General features: G+C 37.6%; 2 protein-coding genes across 5 annotated transcripts in view; one reads left to right on the forward strand and one right to left on the reverse strand.

Moving 5' to 3' along the window:
- The window catches only part of TRAPPC6B (trafficking protein particle complex 6B), a 16,951-nt gene extending 1,671 nt beyond the window's left edge, over positions 1-15,280 (reverse strand). Inside the window, exons 1-8 of one of the 4 annotated variants that reach the window (XR_775401.1) lie at positions 15,151-15,280; positions 15,003-15,070; positions 13,730-13,847; positions 12,158-12,241; positions 11,014-11,107; positions 10,293-10,341; positions 9,465-9,613; positions 503-552 (exon numbers count right to left, since the gene is read on the reverse strand). Coding sequence is in view for 2 of the 4 variants with exons in the window: in XM_010583674.1 (XP_010581976.1) it covers positions 10,310-10,341; positions 11,014-11,107; positions 12,158-12,241; positions 13,730-13,847; positions 15,003-15,070; positions 15,151-15,231 (477 nt within the window). In the remaining 2 variants the exon portion in view is untranslated. Of the gene's footprint in view, positions 1-502; positions 553-8,354; positions 8,766-8,791; positions 9,614-10,161; positions 10,342-11,013; positions 11,108-12,157; positions 12,242-13,729; positions 13,848-15,002; positions 15,071-15,150 lie in introns of those variants that run through there. The other 3 variants (XR_775402.1, XM_010583674.1, XM_010583673.1) reach the window with 3 other exon arrangements.
- Positions 549-8,025, forward strand: GEMIN2 (gem (nuclear organelle) associated protein 2; the record flags this gene model as incomplete). Its single annotated transcript, XM_010583993.1, has 9 exons — positions 549-686; positions 1,883-1,972; positions 3,572-3,631; positions 3,799-3,909; positions 4,515-4,559; positions 5,315-5,383; positions 6,697-6,807; positions 7,026-7,084; positions 7,405-8,025. Coding segments are annotated over 9 exons (723 nt in total), but the record flags the coding sequence as incomplete, so codon positions are not given.
- Positions 15,281-15,286: the final 6 nt, after the last annotated feature.

The following is a 15,286-nucleotide window of genomic DNA, read 5'->3' on the forward strand; positions in this document are numbered from 1 at the left end:
CGCCGGAGCGGCGCGGCTGCGGGTGCTGCCCGGGCCGAGCTTCGCCTTGGGGTGCGCGGGGGCTTGCTGCGTCGTGCTACCGTTAACCTGCCAGCCGCAGCCAGAAGAGCCGTTTCCTCAGTGCTCCCGGCGCGGCGGGACCCCGTCCGGCATCGCCTCTAAACCCGTCCGCTTTCTGCGAGGCTGCCGCTTCTGCGGGGCCGCGGAATGCCCGCTGCACGGCGCGCTCGGCGGCGGCGAGCCGCGGCAGGCTCGCAGCTCCACGGCGATCCGCAGCTCTGGGGGCCGGTGCCGCCCTGCTCCCCGCAGAAAGGTGGAGGTCCCGTTCTTGGCTCTCCGTACCGGCAGCGGCGGCCTCCCGGGGCCGCGCTTCGGGCAAGTTAGGACGTAAGCAAGCTCCGAGGAGGCCAGAGCAGTCGTGCAGCAACCGAGAATACTCGATCTGTAACTCTCAAGTCAAACCCTCTGTAAGAATTGCCGGTATAGTCAGTGTTCTACTCACCTGAAGGTTTCCGCAGGTGCAGTATTTCAGAGACACCGGCATATAACCACCACCTGTTACAAAAAGAAAAAAATGTAGCCACTTGATTTTATTTTGTAGGATTGAAGCAGCTCGATGCCCAGATGTGGTCGTGGCGCAAATAGACCCCAAAAAATTGAGAAAGAAGCAGACAGTAAACATTTCAGTAAGTTTGAGAGATTTTACATGTTTTGTTTTGAGCGGAAAAAAATTAAGGGGAAAGGCGTTAATATCATAATGTTTGTATTAATTTGAGGGAGCGGCTGGCGTAACTAAATAGCACTGCTAGATTTTAAAAGCATCTATGGAATTAAATGTCTGTGTTTGAAGAAACACCTGTTCAACTGCTGGCTAACAGCAGTCTTTAACTGATCTAAATTGGTAACATCCATACTACTTGATACACAGCAGACTGTTTTACTCTCTAAGGAAATCAAATGTTGCATTAAATTTTACAAGTATTTAATCAAAAAACCTGCATAAACTTTAGACAAAAAATACCTCCATACCTATATTTAGGTTTAAATATACATCTAGGGTAAGGGTACTAAAAGCAGCTAAGCTTTGCTAAAGTTAGATGAAATTCTAGCACCACTTTTTTCCTTTTTGTGGAATATTTTATCGGAATTTTTCCTTACTGCCTATGCAGAATTTTCTGTTGTCACGCTGCCCTGCCAGCATGGTCTTTAGTCTGCTTTCAAATAGTTCAAGAGACCAAGTTTGCCTTTCTCTAGTGAAAACGATAATCTGAAATTTAACTACTAGATTGCTCAAGAAGAGTTTCTAGTACGGACATATGACCATGTAACTTCTGTGACCATTCAGTTCATTTGTCTCGTCTCTTTGTAGTGGCATTCTTAAACATTTGTAGAAAGGTGTTTGGTTTTTTTAAATAAATCTTTCATGCTAATCTTTAAAGAGGTTCTGTCTACTTAACTGTCAGAGTTAATTTCCTAAAAGATACTTTGGTGGTCTTCTGTCTTCCTCAATTTATTATCTTGGCAAGTAGAACTCCTGAGATTGATAGCAGCTGTCCAAGATAAGGAAACAGCTCCCTGCTTTTTATAAACAGGGAAATTAAGGCACAACAATTGCTGAAAATGAAGACCTTAAATAATTCTTTGACCATGTATTTTGAATACTTAGTCTTCCTTCTTATTTGCATATGAGAAGAGTCAGAAGAAATTTTGTCTAAACCATCTGTTAAGTCAGTCTTGGATGTCGTCATGAAATTACCTTTCTTAAGCAAAGATTTAAAGGATATTGTTTACCCGACAGTAAACATTTACTGATTCTCTTGCTCTTAAGGGTTCTTCTTATAAAGCTTTCTTTACATTATAATTATTGCCAGTGTTTTCTTAGATTTCTGGATGTCAGCCTGCTCCTGAAGGATACTCTCCAACGCTCAAGTGGCAGCAGCAGCAAGTGGCCAATTTCTCAGCTGTCCGTCAGGTACAAAATGGTGTGTGTGAGGGGACTTGCACTGTCTAGATAGAACACGTCTGTGCTTTACGGGGGACAACCTTATATCTATTATAGAAATGTTATGACTTTATGGTAGGACAAATATTTTAAGTTCTTGAAAAAGAACTGAATATATACTGTGGCTTTTAAACCTCTGATAAACCTCTTGAGAGTCATGTTTAAAAAAAATTATCCTTCAAAGTCAGCAAAAATAGCTGTCAGTATTTAGATTAAATCATATAGAGTAGCTGAGGGAGGAAAAAAAATCCCTGTGATGTTACGCAGTTATATTCAAATCTAGTGCTAGCAGGAATATTCTGCAGAACTCAACATTAACTGAAAAACAAGTAAATTCTAACCCACCAGGAAATCCATGTATGTAGAACACACTGTCCATTTAGGATACTGTTGACAGTGGTGGCACCCATTATGAGGGGAAATACTGATTTGGTAAAATGTATTTGTAAGATTGTAATGTTAGCACAAACTTAAATCTTGCCTACTGCGTTTCCACCCTGCTCTTAAATAACAGAACAAAAATGGAGAATCAAGCAGTCTCTCTCTCTATCCACAGTTCAAACAAGGTGAAATGCGAAACATAATAAAGAGATAAGTAGAGATCATTTATGACTCCAGTACTGCAGAAGGCATGTTTACAATGCATTGATACTGCATTGTAGGAATACCTCAAGTAACTGAAGTATAACCAGCTGCCCTGAAGCTGCTGTAGCATTCAACTTTGCATAAGCTCATTTACCCTGTTTTTTCAGGGAGGTAAATCAGTGATCTGTACTACTGCATCTACATTGTAAATACTCACTGAGCTACCCCTATTTCTACAAGTTATCACACTGTATATCGTATATTAGGCATAATCTAAGGTTTTAGTAGAACTAAGGAAACTGACATCTAAAGGCATATTCACTACACAGGTATTTCTTTTATACACAAATCAACTGTTCTCTCATCTGTGCCAGAATTAACGCTGTGAAGTATGAGAATATCCTAAAAAATATTTGAGAAAAAAAGAGCATCAGAAGTCACTTGTTTAAACACTATGCATCAGCTACTGTTAGTTAGTGTTGTTAGTGGTCATTTTTACTGCTACAATAACAATTGGATTGGGGGAAAAATTTCAGGTAGAAGGTAGAAGAAATATGCTAGGAAAGCACACTTGCTGCCTTTCTAACAGTTCTGTAGACATCTGATACAGATGCAGACCACTGTTGGAAACAGGATATTGGCTTTATGTGTGCTTTTGGACTAAATCAGGTTGTTTTTTTCTTAAGCTTGTTATACCAAGAAAATTCTAGAAGACTATTAAAGCTTACTACATCAACTTAACTTTATGTAGTAGACTTTAAATTCCTTCAGCTTTTACCATTACTTCCAAAAATCCAGCATGAGCAACTTAGTTACACTTCTACTAAGAGGCATGGTAAATACTTAGCCAGTTATGCCTCTACTGATTTATAGAACATCATAAAATACACTCTTTATACATTTTAAGAATAATGAAGAGAATTATGGCTCAGATAAAATAACTGCAAAGTTAAACTATGATTTGGCTTTTTTTTAATTACTCAGAGCCTGAACAAGCACAGAAATCGCTGGCGGTCACAACATTTGGACAGCAATGTTACTATGGTGAGTAGAATTCATAACAGTGCTGTGGGTTTTTTCCAGTCATTAAATCTGTGGTTAATCTTGCTTTACAGTTTAATGTAACAACTTGTAAATATTATCATGTCTTTTCTTCAGTGTCTTCAAGATAGCAATATTTCACAGTTTTAACTTATTTTTATTTACTTCAGCCAAAATCGGAGGATGAGGAAGGCTGGAAGAAGTTCTGCCTGGGTGAAAAAGTATACTCAGAAATAGATGCACTATCTGATAATGAAAATCTAGGAATTGATTACATAAAGGTGAGTATAGGACTTCTATCTAATTTTCAGCTGCTATTTTCAAGAGTAACTGCCAGAAACAATCCTACAGTTTATTACCACTTCGTGCTAAATAGGAAGTAGGCTCTCCAATGAGCCCAGAAAGTCCAGTTTTTCTTCCCTTTCAAGTGGAAGCTGAGTGATGCAGAGGAAAAGTCTATCCCTTCAGTCAAAAAGTTAAAGAGTTCCTTCATCTGTTACCAGCTAAATCACATCACTTTGTTGCTCACTGAACTGAATGGAAAGCTTTCTGCATAGTCTGCTTTAATGTTTTGTTGAATAGTGATATGTGGTTTCTGTCCTCATACATGCTATCCTACAAACATGCCCTTCACTGCATCATTTTGAAAAAACAGAACTTTAACAAATAGCAGTAAAAACAAGGTTCTTTGATACCAAATTTGACTGGACCTTATCTTGAACTTGCTTGAAGATTTTTTTTTTATATATATCTATATTTCAAAGCTCAGAACAGACTTTCAAATCACTACAAATGTCTGAGCATCACATCAAAATGTTAGTATGTTCTAAATTAGAACAAAAATGTTTATGATTATGTCTGCATTTTTGAACTTGATTTTTTTCAGGTGGGCTTTCCCCCTTTGCTAAGTATTGTAAGCAGAATGAGTCAGGTAAGCCTACCTCTTAAAATCGCATAGGGACATTACATAAATCATTATTTCTCGTATTCTATCTGTTGTAGAGGTCTTACCTATTTTTCTGTGCTAGAGTAGGCAATTGTTTATTACAACAATTATTGTATATTTACAAGGAAAACACATAATCTTGCCTTCAGCTACAAACAACTTTACTAGTAAATATTTATCATGACTAGTTTTAAGAGTATTTTGTCCTTGTAATTTCTCTGTAGAACATTTAATCTTTGAATTTTTGTTGAATGCCCCATTAGGTGCTTGGCAGTGTTTTTAATATTTCCCATTTAGTGTTTTTTAAGTGCGGTCCTTCAACTTGATAGTGAACTCTTGCGTACGTTGCAAGCCTAGAAGAATCACACTTACCCTTCCTTTACTATGTTTCCCACTAGTCACCTTTATAAAGAAACAACCACTCAAGATTGATGCCTCTTTCCTAATCTGTAACTTAACCATAACTTTTTGTTAACACAGAAAATTACTTCCTAGCTGAACCTAGGACAATTTTATATAAAAGTTTTTTCCAGGAACTGGTGCTTTAACACTTACTCTACCCTTATATGTAACTTCAACCTGGAATAAATACCGTATAGTATCACAGTGGAGTAGAAATACATAATGTGTATATTTTAAAAAAATCAAATTGCTTTTTATATAATACAGTTCTTGGGATAGAAGGACAGCAAAACAAAACATTGCAGATATTGTATTGTCTCTTTGTTCCTCTTTTGAAGGCAACAGTAACCAGTGTCTTAGAATACCTGATAAGCTGGTTTGGAGAGAAAAAATTTACTCCAGAACTGGTAATTTTTAATTCATTCTAACTACTTGCACATGAACGCATTAAACAAGGGATAAATTGTTCATGATTTGTATAAAGCTACTTTCTAAAGAGTTCTCTAGATGCACGTATTGTATTCAGTTACTTTCAAAACTTCCTTGATTAGATACTGAAATGAGTATTCACAGAACTTTTTGCAAGGCTAATTACAAAACATAACAGATACAGATCTATCAAGTACTGCCAAAACCCTCTCCCCTTTTTATCATTCCCCACACTAACTTAAACCACAAGGTTAGATGAGTGTTGGCACTGGGGAGAAAAGAGGGTCAGACTGCAGCAGCTTTGATTCTGACCAGCTTAAGTTGTCAGGGTGATGCACACTGTATTTACCGACATGGCCATTTTAGTTTGGAGATGCATGACAGTGTGCTGGCAAAGACATGTTTAATCTTTCCACATGCAGCACAGATGAGAAAGCTTAGCTGCATTAGTGTGGTGACAAATTAAACCTAGTACGAAATTCTGATTGGCAGGGTACATTAGAATGGAGTTTGGCCACAACTAAACTGACTACCTATGTAATGGCATTGTATCTACAGAAGACTTTGGTGGATGCATCTTATCTCATTCAGTACCAAAAAGCAAGAGAGTAATGAAAAATTACTTCCATAATACTAAACACAGTTTCACTAAAGGCCTTTCATGTTCTGTCCTTCTCTGTAGGACTGTTTTCTTTTTAACCAATATGCTGCAGAGAATGTGCATGTTGACTTTTAGTTTATTCCCATAATGAAAGCCACTAGACACTGGAATTAAGAAGTTAGACTGGTAGCAGAAGTTATATTTGATAAGCATGCAGTAGAATTCAGTGAAGTAAAATGCTAAGGACATGTTTTCACAGTGGTGCAAATCTTAAAGCTGATCCAACAGCATTAATTGCACAAAGATCTGACTTGATACATTCACTGTTCAGGAATGTTTTTCCACCATTTGTGAAGTTAAAAATTAATAGATAGGTAATAATCTTTAGATATTACTAAAATAATCCTTCCCTCAGACTTTAATAGTGTGAGCTGTATTAATTTATATCTTGGCTAGTATTAAAAAAAAAATCAGGAAAGCCAGGAGTACTGCTCACAAGAAGCTTATCTAGAGGCACAAAATTCTACTGTGTAGTGTCTCATTTGGCTTTAAAACTTTAATTCTGGCAGTAGCACTTAAATGCAATTTTGTTTTGAGACCTATGCTTCAGGCCTACTCTATATAACAAGAACTCCAAGAAACTTCAAAGAAATGCTCATAATTAAAACTTTCTTATTTGAATCCACGCAGGGTAGATGGCTTTATGCACTGTTGGCATGCCTTGAAAAACCTTTGCTACCTGAAGCTCACTCCCTTATTCGACAGCTGGCAAGACGATGCTCTGAAGTCAGAGTACTAGAGGTAAGATCTAATATAACATTGCACAAAGGACTTGCTGAACTTAGCAAATTATTAGGAGGATGATTTTTCAATTCTTGAAGTCTTGGTAAGTAATTTTTCATGTCCTAAGTTTGCTCAAGAATGAAGGGAATATTACAAGCATGTAACATGGCAGGTAACAGCTTTTCTGTTTGACACAGGTAACAAAAGAACTGTTCTAATATTTATTTCTCTTTCAGGAGAACAAGAATGAAGAACAAATATCAGCTCTGAACTTGATAATCTGCTTAGTTAGCAGGTAATGCAACTTGCATACCTAAAACAGCAAAATATGTCCAGAATAAATATGTGATTACTGTTGTCCTAACCTAGATTCTTTTAAAGTGGAAGTCAATTAAAATGCCCTGGGCCTATGTAGCAAATATCCTCAGCTAAAAGGACTTAAGATAAACCTAAAAGTAAATTAAGCTTACTGGTTGCCTTGGATGAGCCCCCTGAACTGCAAGCTCTAATTATGATAGAAAAACTAAAAGAAGAGCTAGAAAGCAAGGGGTCTATCAACTCAGAGCAAAGGAGTATGTTGCATTACAGGTTTCTTACTGTGTTCCACTTCACTAGGTACTTCGATCAACGTGACTTGGCTGATGAGCCTTCCTAGACTGTTTTGAGAATATCAGGTATTTTGTGTTGCCATGGTACAAAAAGCATTATCAGAGCTAAGAGCAAGACACTGCACTGTTCAGACCTGAAGCACTATACAATGCCTTCAGAACACCCTCACGATAATGCATTTGGGACAGCTATGAGTAACTTAAGCTGAACTTTAGCACAAGATTGTCACTGTCTCCAATGTCATCATCACCATCATCATAAAATGGTCAATGAAGTGTCTGGCATCATCTCTCAAGCTATTATCTTTGTAAAGTACATTCCTGGTTAGAAATTTCTACCATCTGAGTAATCCTGTGGACACTGCTATTAGGTGAAGTCTGAGGTTACATTACAAATGATTGTTCTTTATCTAACACAAACCTACTGAGGGCTTTTTTAATAAAATGGAAGCATTTTAAAGAGTGTTCTTAAACATTGTGGTTTTTCTCATTCTTCATACTATTTAACAGCAGCCTTACTGTAGAAATCTAGACAACTAGGACTGTGTTTTTTTCAAGCTTTGGTTCCCAAGCTTAAGCACTGCTAAGCAGCTCAAGTATAGCAACTAAGTTACTGAAACAGTTATTTTAGTATTACTACTCAGGAAGTAGTAATGTTTGTTTTATTATTTTTTAGTAAACAGTTGCAGAAACCAGTGAAAATTACAGAGCTGTATTCAATGCTTTTAATAGAAGCATTTATTAATCAGAATGAACAAATTTATTTTCTGTATGGTATCTTTACAAATACATTAGCTTGCCTATTTAACATGGAGTGCTTCGCCAAGAGTATCAGCATCTGCTTGGTATATACACAACTCCCTCTGGTTCAAATTGTCTTCAACAACTAAACATCGGTGTTAAAGGAACTGTGAGTTCTGCTGATAACAGCAAATTGATACACAATATTAACTGACATCTGCTTTCTGTATATTGTAGGATTTAAGTCCCTCTCCTCACTATTAAAAATAATCATTAACCACAACCACTTACTGATAAACCTTTAATATGTCTTTGAATGATTGGCACTTTTGCATCTGGAATGGTAGTATTAACTGTCGAGTGAAGAGTCAAACTGAGTTACTGTAACTACTAGAGTTTTCATTCTGGAGATGAAAGTAACAATGATTCTGTATATGTTGGTACTGAATGTCTACCACTTTGCACATGCCTAAAACATGATGACACTGAGATATCCCTCTATTAGACATGTAGTGCAAGTTGATTTCTAGTCTCTTCAGCCACATTTTCAGCATGTTGAAATTGGGATGAGTTGTCAATTGAAGAACCCATGAAATACAAGAATACTAGTTAGCTTACTCTCTAGCCCTACAATTTCAAACAGATCAGTTACAAAGGTTAACAACAACCCGAGCCTTCCTATAAACTACCAGTATAAGAACCCAGTATTTTTAATCAGCTGAACAGCTGATCCCCCACCAAGTACCATACAACTGTAGTTACTTTCATCTTTGCTAGTTCTATAAACAGGGACAGCATTCTGCTAGTTCAAATTCTGCTCTAGATGTTTCCTAGAACTGTCAAGTTACTCAGCTACAACTAATCTGAACTAGCATTCACATACCCAGAAAGATCAGCATTTGGTCACATCTTAAGATCAAGTCTAATAAACTCCTGGTTATAACATTTATAATCTATAGCTTGGCAGCTTGTAACAGCTATCTAGACAAGGTTTGATCCATTGCAAACTTCAGACCTTCCCTAGAGCTTAGGGAAGAACAGCCTCCACTGTTCTTGCCCACCATGCAACTGGACAACATACACTTCTCCCAACACAGAAGGTAGTTATAACAAAGCTGCTGTTTTAACATGTTAGCTTTTCTAGTTAGCCTGTTACTGCTCTCAAAGTAGAAACTGAATCACTGTCACAAGGCATTCTCACAGTTCAGAATAAACACCATAAGTGCCTATTATGATTCATTTGAAAGTATAAGGCCTGAGCCTGCCAACAGAAAGGTCTTACAGCAAAATTCATTAAAAGTTTTAACAAGATGTTTCCATTCTTACCTATAGCAAGATATGTATTGTTACGCAAATCTTGTAACAAGTAGTATCTAGCAAACCCCAATGTCCTCAAGAGTCTTGGTGATGTCTTTATAGCTTCTTGCAGGCCTAATCATCCTCCTGCACACATTCATTACAGAAGTGAGTTGTAGCTAGCAATTAAAAACAGTTACATTAATATTGAGTTTACGCACAACAAGCTAAAACAAATTTCCTTCTCTGGCCAGTACAGATGACCTTAGCTGTAAAATTATTCTGACACAAAAAATAGCTCCTAATTTTAGGGAGGTAGGAGAAACTGTTTAACTATGTAGAAGTAAGTTCTCTCTTCTACATATCATTCCTTCAGCAGAACTAAGCCTCCGCTGAATGCCTTTAATGAAGGCTGTTGGTTCACATGCTAATGGCTTCCTCAAAATAATACAAAAGCAATTGCTGCCTCACAGTTCAGAGTGAATAGGGAAAGGTAGCAGTTGGGCATTCATGTTAGGTGACACAAAACACGTTAGATTAAGAAACTAATTTAGTCTTGGTCAGGTTTTCACTCTGTTTTCAAAACATGCCTCTGGTCTTCCATACATGCTGTTTTGGTAATTAAAATAATTTGCTGAAAACTTTTGAGTAGACAGTTTTTTACAATGTGGACATTAATACCTTGGTATAGAATAAATTTCATACCAAGATACAAGGATAGTGTTAAGTTATTTTGATGAACTTTTTATTATATATTTTGAAATTGTGCTGCCTGCACACTGCTATAATTTACAAGCTACAAGACAAAGCTGAATCAAGAAACTGAATCCACACAGAAAGGATTTTTAAGGTAGATACCCAGATTTAAATGTGCTCTACATCTTCTGTATCATCACCTGAAATTTACCTGAAAAGAAAAAGCAAAGTCAGATCACAGTATCACCCACCATTAGAATTATTTTTCCAAGTAATTATTTTCTTGTAATCATTTTGTTAAAAGGAATAGCAAGGAACATTTCAATCTTACAGTTTAGTTGTGAACAATCTAGCCATTATTTAAATTTAGCATTTAAATTTAACTCCAGCTGAACAGCTTTTTCTTTCCTTTCTTTTTTTCTTTAAGTCAATCCATGTCCCACATCACAACAGTTTTGTCAGCTAAATTTAAAATTTGTGCAAAGTCTATGGAAATTTCTAAATCCACCTTAAGCAGCTTGGGTAGTTAGAATAGACTTCACTTACTAACTTTCTTAATGACTTCTGTAGAGAAAGAGCATATATGTAGTTATTTTTATCTTCCCTTGTTCAGGCAGCCTTCTGAATGTACATCATCCTTATGCATCTGACACTTCCAAATGTACATAGAACTTTTTAGTTTTGCTTTCTACTCGGTCTCATAGAGGTTCACCCTTTGTCAGTATTTTCTAAACAATAAGCATTTAGTGACAAGTCATACCCTGACTCCTATGGCCCAGCAGCTTCAAACTAATCCCATGTTGATAAATGCTTATACAGTGATGAAGTCAGGAAGGAAAGTTACCAAGTAAGCTAATCATTGAATACTCCGAGAACTACTTACATGCAGGCATTGATGAAACTTCAGCTGTTACAATACTCTTTATTCCCAAATTCGATAGGCCTCCTCTGATTAGTCCACAGGTAAATGCTAAATACTAAATATAAAGTTGCACTTTAAATAAGTGTCAAGGGTGAAGCTAAAGGGTTGCTGAAGATTGAAACTAAGTACTCAAGAACAAGACTTAACACTTAGACAATACAAAACTATGGAGGTTTTGTTCCTGTGCTTGAGAGACCATGTCTCTAACAAATGAAAGCTCTGATATTTGGTGCAGCAGAGCTCACAATACAGATTTCTGTTGTTAGAGGTGCTATCTTGAGTCATTTGTTTCTATTTCTATTAAACCTGTAGGAACTTAATATCCTTAAACAATTATTCCCAAGACTTGGCTGAAATTAACAGCTGGTATTAAAGTCAACAAAGGAGAAACAGTCCAAGATAGCATTCTTGTACAGGCCGCATCTTAGAATACAAGGGCCTGCAGTTATTTAGAGTATATGTTGCAAAACAGAAGAAACATCTCACCAAACACAAAAAAAAAAAAATCCCTAGAACAGTAGCCTGCAACTGTGATTACTAAGAAGAGCAAGAATTAAGAAACCATAAAATGGAACTGAGTGCCCCATTTCTTACATCCACCTGAAGTGCTTTATAAGAGGTTCTGCAGAGGCACTGATTTTACTTACCTAAACTATTTCCCTAACTCAACATCTACACTCAAAACTACTTTTAATTGGTGGAAGATCTTCCTGAATGTTCATATAATCTCAGAAGGTTGTTCTAGGTAACAAATAGCAGCTTCCAAATACGTTTTGAAAATTTAAAAAACGCTTCTGAAAGCACAGGCTTTCCAAAGAGAAAGAAAGGATTTGTGTGATAGTGGCAGACCAGCTCCTACCATCAAGTAACTCAAACATGAGAACAGCAAGTTTCACAATGACTATGACCGTTTCTTGAACCATAAATCAAATCCACTGTTCCGAAACAAGGTGCATTTCTAAAAAGCACAGGTTTTGGAGACTAAACTTTAGCTGCCCTTTCAAAGAGTTTGTATCCATCCAATTACAAAATTTAAAGTTATTATTAATAGATCAAGATAATTCAAATCAAACTTGTAGATCCCAAGGATAAAACTGAAAGGTACCTTTGGTGCATGTTCTAAATACTGCTTTCCTGCAGACATTTGTGTCAAGAGACGAAATTTATTGTCTTGAAGGACATAAATACCCTGTTTAAAAAAACAAAAAGTTTTTTAGTTGAATATACAGTAACATGTAATCAACATTTTATGTAAAGCGATTTGATTTGTATATACAATATAAATGTTCTCAGGTTGAAAAATGAAATTTTAGATGAAGACATTTGTGATTTAAGTTTAAATTGTATTATTTACTTACATGAAATATCAAAACAAAAGATGCTTAATTGTGAGATTACAACAGAACCCCTAGACAATAATACGATCAGTTAACTCTAAAAAATGTTTATGTACATTCTTCTTGGAAGAGTCCTTCCAGTGCTCAGAAACAATAGTTCCATATTAGAAAGTCTCTGTTAATATATCAAATGCATGCTGATTTTTTTCATTCAAATTTTAATCTTCACTTGGTATGCAAGTCACTATTCTTATTCTCAAATTCAGTGACAATTATCTTCTTTAATAGCGATACAAGCAACACCCAGCAGATGGTCAAAGTCTAGAGTTTTCTACATTACAATCTTGTGCCACAATACGCATTTTAATAAATTATGACACATAATTATGACATAGCTTAATCTATACCTGTCATTTTAATTGCTTTGCTAATGGCTGTGCCACTTTGGAACTTCATAACCCTTGAAGTTAAATTAAGGCTGCATATACAATTGAGATCTCAGCTCAATACTGCAGCTTTCTTTGAATTAAAAAACAGATTTCTAAGGTAATTATTATCTGTTAAAGCTATAAGTTGATAAACAGCTCACTGAAAAGTCAAACCTATTTTATTTGGCACAATCCTTGTACAAATTCTCTTGTTCCTACTTAGGTACAACAGGAAAATGGCCATAAGAAAACCAAGTCATTCAAAAGGAAGAAGATTTTTTACTCTAGTAAAACGGGTCCTTAAGTTATTTTGATCTTGCTTTAAGAATTGCGGCCGTTGATATAGGAAAGGACATAGATACAACACAATGTCACCAACATGCAAATCTGGGAAGTTTTTCAGCTGTTTCTTATACAAGTATGTTCAGTAGAGTCCAACTAAGTGTGTCAACTGCCAAAAAACTGTAAATATTCTTCAAAATAAAAAAATTACTTCAAGGCAGCCATTCTATTTAAATAGCCATTAAGACAGCAATATCACTTTCTCACACTAGTTTTCTACTAAAATTCATTGGGAGATACATTAAAAAGTTCCTGTTTAAATGTTAATCAACTGTAACCATTACTGTCTTGTCAGTTCGTAACTCTGCAATGGCACATATGAAAGTCAAAGCATTTAGTCTTTTCAAATAGGATGGCAATAAAAACATCACTAGCAATTATCAAATTGTATTCTGAAGACACATGCTAACATGAACCTTAAAAATCTGCTTTTTAAACAAAACAAATACAGAACATTTGGGGTTTCTTATCAGGTAATTAATTCTAGACCAAGAAAAAACAAAAAATGCAGTAGTAACTTGAAACTATTTCTGATTTTGTAAGTTAAATCTTATTCTACAGCATTAGTACCTGATGATTAGTCCTTAGGTTATCTATTTGTTTTCTGAAAACAGTTGTCCAAAAATCTTTGCAAATGAACTTCATAATATCTAATTCATCCTTGAACCTGGCAGTATCTTTTGTAAACCTAAGAGATAAGTGAGAAAGATATCAGTAATGAAGGTACACACAACTTGACCGATTAAATAGAAAAAGAAAACACGAAAAAATGGTCCTGTGCAACATTATTTTTGAGGCCGTTATGGAAATTAGTTTTCCAACCATTGTACAGTATCATTCTAGCATCACTCTTCATGCAAGTATTTTAACTGAAGAGCAACACAGTATTATCTTAGTACCTGCAACATGACAGGAGAATAAATGGGTTTAATTGTATGATTATTAAAGACAGTTTCAGTACAGAAAGGTGCAAAGCACTTCATCAGTTTTCTCTTTAACTAAATGTCTAACTAGAAGATAAAAAGTTCACACCTATACTACTGCAAAAAAGCACTAACACATAGGAACAAACATGTAAAACTTGTTCCTGTTTCCCAAAAAGGGACCCCTTTCTCTTGCTTATTTCAGAATTCTTGCTCTTCATCCTCCTTGAGGGTCTCTGTCTGGCACTAAAGCACCACTTTGTTCAACGAAAGCATGACTTCAGAAGCTCAAGAGTCTCCACACGACCTCGGAATGAGGGCGCTGAAGTTGGATGTGCAGCAAGTCATCGTGCATCCCCAAAGAGCCTGGGGAAACAAGGAACTTCTGCCCGGTCGTCAAGTTCCAAGAGCTGACAGTGCTTTAGAAAAATGAAATAGAGTAGCCAATCACAAAATTATGTTTAAGAAACAGATTAGAAAATCATGAAACGTACCAGAAGTAGGAAGCATGGAAAAGCAGGTCTACGAAAAGTGCAATTAAAAAGGATTATAACTATTAAAAGTAACCATATAGGCTGACTCAGTTTTCATGATTGAAAGCACTTTCCCAAATACGTAGTCCAAAACTGTCCTGTGTTATCCAAACACAGGCCCCGGCAAGAACGAGATGCCAAAAGGGAGGATGCCAGAACGCCTAATGAGAGGAGCACATCCGCAGCATAACCCCCTATCCGCTCAGAGCGGCGAGCAGCTTTCCCCCGACCGAGCGAACGCTCCGGGCCCCAGCAGGCCGGGAAGGAGGGGGCGTCGGCGCTCGCCGGGCAGACGCAGGGGAAAACCCCCGAGGAGCAGCGACGCCTGCCGACCCCGGGAGCAGGAAAAGGAGCGCTGCAAGGGGCGAGGCTGAGGCGAGGACTCACCTCTCGATCAGCCCCTGCCCGACGCGGAAGCCCATGCTCTCCAGCTTGGTGGTGCAGCGGCCGTTCTCCTGCAAGATACGAGACGCCGCCGCAGCGTTAGCCCCGGCCGCTGCCGGGCGGCCCCCAGCGCGGCCGCGGCCCCACTCACCCCTTCGCCCTGCTCGGCGGCGCGGTACAGCCCCGCCACCATCTCGTTGTGCAGCAGCAGGAAGAGCGCCTCGTCCGCCATCTCCGCTTCGCAGCGGGGCTTCCCGGCGCCGCGGCAACCCCCAGCTGCCGCCGGG

This window comes from Haliaeetus leucocephalus, unplaced genomic scaffold (genome assembly GCF_000737465.1).
Source record: "Haliaeetus leucocephalus isolate CR32 unplaced genomic scaffold, Haliaeetus_leucocephalus-4.0 Scaffold932, whole genome shotgun sequence".
NCBI lineage: Eukaryota > Metazoa > Chordata > Aves > Accipitriformes > Accipitridae > Haliaeetus > Haliaeetus leucocephalus.